General features: G+C 39.9%; 1 protein-coding gene across 1 annotated transcript; it reads right to left on the reverse strand.

The window, feature by feature from the left end:
* Window positions 1-909: 909 nt before the first annotated feature.
* Window positions 910-5150, reverse strand: LOC143031314 (uncharacterized). The gene is made up of 2 exons (XM_076194991.1): window positions 4647-5150; window positions 910-2994 (listed from the first exon to the last, which is right to left on the reverse strand). The coding sequence occupies exon 2, from the start codon at window positions 2928-2930 to the stop codon at window positions 1704-1706; it is 1227 nt and encodes a 408-aa protein (XP_076051106.1). The 5' UTR covers window positions 2931-2994; window positions 4647-5150; the 3' UTR covers window positions 910-1703.
* Window positions 5151-5464: the final 314 nt, after the last annotated feature.

Genomic DNA, 5464 nt, shown 5'->3' on the forward strand with positions numbered 1-5464 from the left:
ATAATAATCGCATTATAAAAAATAAAGTCACTGCTTAATCGCTCCTTCTCTTTCACCCGTGAATTTTGATAACCATAGAAAATATGACGAAGCCAGTTTAGAGAGAATGAGGGTCACGTAGGTATGACTATAATAAATATAATCAAGACGCCGATGTCGGCATCATTGCGTACCCACTTGCTCCTCGTGACGCCTCCGTATGGAAGTGGCGTAGGATTTCCCCTATCAACATTGTATATATTTGACTAATTGTCACCCTCATACGTGGTGTTTGGGATTGAACACGATTTTATGATGGCGTACTATACATATCGCCCATCCATTAATTGATAAATCTATCGTCGTTACCGAATGTGACACTACATATTTGGTACATCAGTGGCGGTTTTAACGCCCACTTCTTAATAATATATCGTAGTCATCATTCCGGCACTACAAAGAGATGAAATAAACACTGCTGAATATATTACCATAAATACATTTACAGTAACATAAGAGAAGAAGAGAGAAGGAGTTTGAATGTGTTTGATATGAGGTGTCTGAGAAGTATGGTGGGGGTTACTAGGCTAGATAGGGTGAGAAATGAGGAGGTGAGGAGGAGAACAGGGGTGAAAAAGGATTTGGAAGATAGGGTTGATGAAAGAATATTAGGATGGTTTGGACACATGGAAAGAATGAGTGAAGAAAGACTAGTAAAAGAGGTATGGAAGGCAGATGTGGAGGGAGTGAACATGAGGGGACGTCCTAGGATGAGGTGGATGGATGGGGTGAAGGGGGCTTTGGGGAAGAGGGGAATGTCTGTTGAGGAAGGAAGGGAGAGGACGGTAGACAGAGGTGAGTGGAGAATGGTTGTATATGGATGATGTTGTGACTGCATGAGGAGGAATGGGCGGGGGGGTGGGGTAGTATGTGTGAGTAAATTTTGACGCAGCCCGAAGGGATTTCTCCCCGTCCTCGCCTTATATGCAAAGGGGGACGGAGAGGGGGGGTCGCCGATTAAATGAAGCGGCCTTGCTGTGGATGTACTGTGTCTTGCGACACTGCTTCTGACCCAGGGCGGTGGGCAGGGTGCAGGGATGACCCGTCATCCAGGAGGTGCTCAGATGAGAGGAAGGGTGGGAGGGGTGTGGAGTGTATTTAGGGATGAAATGGGTGTGAGTGTTTTTATGCCTTTCCCTTTTTGGCTACCTCCCTTGGAAGGGGGAAAAAGCCTTGGTATATGTATGTATGTATACATTTACAGTAACACAAATTACAAGTAACGATGGGGTATACTCCAAACAACTTTACACAACGCTCATGTAAACTGAACTGTATTCGTCATGATGTACAGTACAACTCTATATCCACCAATTGCACCATTCTCTAATACAGTAGTCTTTTTTTCGTAATGACAAAACAGCTGTGCACTTAAATGGAACACTCAAGAATCTTTCATTACGAACAAGCAAAAATGCAATTGCGCAATGGGCCAATCAAAGGTCACTCAAATAACTGCACAACTGAGAGTAAACCAACTAACATTTACAAATAATAGTATGAGTGTATGGCGACTCATCCACCAAACAGGTCTATAACAGTGGGTCAATACTTAATAGTTGAAAGTACCATCACAGAGAAAAGTTAAATCACTCAGGTCACACTGGAGAGGCTTCTTACCAGCGTGGGTTATCACGCATTAGCCATTCGTGAGGAAATGTGAGTCACTGCGTGACATTCGAAGTAAATCCTTCGTGAGAAAGCTGAAAAGGCTCCTTTCCTCTGTGGGTCACGACGTGACGTGTAAGATTACTTTTATCTGAAAAAGCTGCATCGCACAGGCCACACTTGTAGGGCCTCTCTCCAGTATGGGTCATCCTATGTCGTTTGAGATTGTTATTTCGCGAGAAAGCCGCATCACACAGGTCACAGTTAAAAGGCTTCTCTCCAGTGTGGGTCACCATGTGTCGTTTGATATCACCTTTTGCTAAGAAAGCTGCATCACACAGGTCACACTTGAAAGGCTTCTCTCCAGTGTGGGTCATCATGTGTCGTTTGAGATCATTCTTTTGTGAGAAAGCCGCATCGCACAGGTCACACTTGAAGGGCTTTTCTCCAGTGTGGGTCATAACGTGTCGTTTGAAATTACCTTTTTGTGAAAAAGACCTATCACACAGGTCACACTTGAAAGGTTTCTCTCCATAGTGGATCATCATGTGATATTTGAGGGAACTCTTTCCTGAGAAAGCTGGATCACATAGGTCACATTCAGGATTCTCCCCAATGTGGGTTATCATGTGTCGTTTGAGATTACCCTTTGATATGAAAGCTGCATTGCACAGGTCACAATTGAAAGGCTTCTCTCCAGTGTGGGTCATCATGTGGTATTTGAGATGACTCTTTCCTGAGAAAACGGCATCACACAGGTCACACTGGAAAGGCTTCTTTCCACTGTGGGCTACCATGTGATATTTGAGAGCACCCTTTCTTGAGAAAGTCGCATCACAAAGGTCACATAAGAAAGGCTTCTCTCCAGTGTGGGTGACCACGTGTCGTTTGAGATTACTCTTTTGTGAGAAAGATGCACCACAAATGTCACACTTGAAAGGCTTCTTTCCAGTGTGGGTCATTAAGTGATATTTGAGATGACCCTTTCGTGAGAAAGTTGCATCACACAGGTCACATTGGAAAGGTTTCTCTCCAGTGTGTGTCATCACGTGATATTTGAGAGCACGCTTTCCTGAGAGAGCTGCATCACACAGGTCACACTTGAAAGGCTTCTCTCCAGTTTGGGTCATAATGTGGTGTTTGAGTCTATTCTTTCGCGAGAAAGCTGCTTCACACAGGTCACACTTGAAGGGTTTCTCTCCAGTGTAGGTTATCACGTGATATTTAAGATAACTTGTGAGGTGATCGGTGTGCCACAGTAACCACGCTAGGTTATCTTTCATATACGACGAACGTACGGAATTTCTGTATACATTTTCCAATTTAAATTTTATATTTACCCTCAACCTGAAACAAGATATATAACAGATTTAACATCTAATTTGTTGATAGCATGTAATAGGAGTAATATGTGCATCTACAATTATGGTGGGGCATCAACCAAAATGCAGTAGGGGAAGGGAACAAACAACTCATATCAAAGAAGTTTAAAGGAAGAGGAAAGAAATGGATGATTGAGCAAATACTAAAAATGGTGGAGTTGTGAATAAAAAAAATAAAAAACTTAGACTGGGATATTACAAATTTATCAGGAAATAGTAAGGCAAAAGGGTGGCTAAATAAATATCGCAAAGATACAGAGGGCATGAGAGAGAGACCAGTGTATAATGTAATATAGAATAACATAATTGGATTTTTTTCTTTCTTTTTGCAGAGGACCTCTACAGACACACATACATCAAACAAGGATGTCCTAAATTAATGTTTGAGAGATTAATGAGAATCTGATATCTACTTCTATAGCAAATCATATTTCCATCTCTGGGGACACCTACCCCCTCCCATCTCATGATTGGTGGGAAAACAAGTAACATTCTACACAGATACCACTAGAAACATATAAATAAAACTTTAAAATGTTAATTTTTGACGTCCTTGTGTGAGAAGTAAATTACCTCTAGTCAATCTATCCTAACCTGTCCCTAGCTACCCGTAGGTTAGGTTGGATTTACCACTCCCTTCCATCAAATACTAAAACAAGGTACAGAGTTAGAGTAGCTTGTTGAGTTAGTTATTCAGTGAAGACAGCCACCTCAAAAGAGTTATAAGTAATCTGCATGAATACTTGTGCCCTGTAGCAATCTTATTCGTAAATCAATATAAAATTTACTTTGTTCTAAGTTGTGGTGAATGAACTATTTTTACAACATTCTGATAAAATTATATTACATGTTAACATATTAGGAGTATCAAAGTGCAGCAAGGTAAGAGAACAATCAACTCATGCAAACTAAGCTAAAAGGAAGATGAAGAAAATGGATGATTGAACAAATATAAAAATAATGGAGTGCAGAATCTGAGAAAAAAAACTGGTCAAGTGAAAAGTAATAGATAACTAACTACCCACAAGAGTGGGTGAATAAACATTATAAACAACACAAGAAAAAATTAGATGTGAGGGACACAATAGCACAGATACTGGTAACACTTTAGCATAGGTCACCCACCAAATAATCAAGGATGTCAGAAATCAATGTGATTTTTGAGAATCTTTTATTGATTCTTTAAGCAAATCACTTTGTTTCCATTTGTCAGGGAACACCTCTGCCCCCCCCCCTCCTACACACAGGGTTGGCGAGTGAATTAATTTTGGCAGAAATAACACCAGGAGCCCATAAATCACACTATATCATTTTTGTATATCCTCTCAGAGAGAGAAAAATATATATAGTCAACTGAACTTAACTTACTACCTATAGCTAGGTTAGGTTAAGCTCACCCCCACCCCTACTAAAGATAAGGTGCCCGGTGGGACTAGGTAGTTCAGTTGCGGTTATTCAGTCAAAGCACTTAAAATGAATTGCAATTATTTTTTTGGTAATTGTATGTGCCCGACGCAAGCTTCGTATATCATGAAGACAACATAAGACTACTTTTGAGTTAGGTTATGGAAAATTGTGCTATTTTTGGAACATTCTGATATAAAGTAAATTACTTACCATTTTTTAAAGCAATTGTTCCTCTTGTGAGACGTATCACTGCATATGTCTGAAGTATACTATTCCCAAATAATGTAGGATACTCCTGTAACCCGCATCGTTCGCAATAAACTCAGCTTGCCAAGAACCCCAATTTCTGGTTTTGTATCATAGGACGTTCATGCATAGTGTACGAGAATGTAAACAATGAATGTAAGGGTTTTGACAAAACTGCATTCTAACTTTCCGATAGGGCAATGTACATTGAAACTTCCTCGATGGTCAGCTCTTTTGTTATTATTATCATTGCTAATTATTTATTTATTAATATCACTAGTTTTCCTTATATAAAGGCCTTATATATTGGCTGATATGATTGCTTCTATTGATGAGAGCTATAAATGGCCGCCATTTTTGGTTCTGTTCGGGCTCTGAGAAAGCAGTGGACGGTTTGAATGGTTTGTAGCTGAATTGAAGACGTGCCTCTGTGTATTTACCTAGTTGTATTTTACGGGAAGGGGAGCTATGCTCGTGGGTCCCGTCTTCATATCTCATTTTATTTAAACTATTTTTAAATTCATGTATTGTTTTTGCACACACCACCTTCTCATCTAACTTGTTCCAACTGTCTATTACTCTGTGAGGTAAGCTGTTCTTTTTCAGGTCTCTTCTACAGCTGTGTTTTTTTTTTATTTTCTTTCCGTGTCCTCTTGTATTTCTATCATCCCATTTTATCAGATTCTCTTTATCAGTAATTTCTATGCCTTTCATGATTCTGTAAATAGCTATCAAATCTCCTCTCTCTCTTCTTTGCTCTAGTGTCTGTAGTTCAAGTTTTG

This window comes from Oratosquilla oratoria, chromosome 12, assembly GCF_046742065.1.
Source record: "Oratosquilla oratoria isolate Oo_2021 chromosome 12, ASM4674206v1, whole genome shotgun sequence".
In the NCBI taxonomy this organism is placed as follows: Eukaryota; Metazoa; Arthropoda; class Malacostraca; order Stomatopoda; family Squillidae; genus Oratosquilla; species Oratosquilla oratoria.

What these genes read in the sequence shown, in the direction of transcription:
- LOC143031314 (XM_076194991.1), bottom strand. Translation starts at nt 2,930, where the DNA reads ATGAAAGATAACCTAGCGTGGTTACTGTGGCACACCGATCACCTCACA.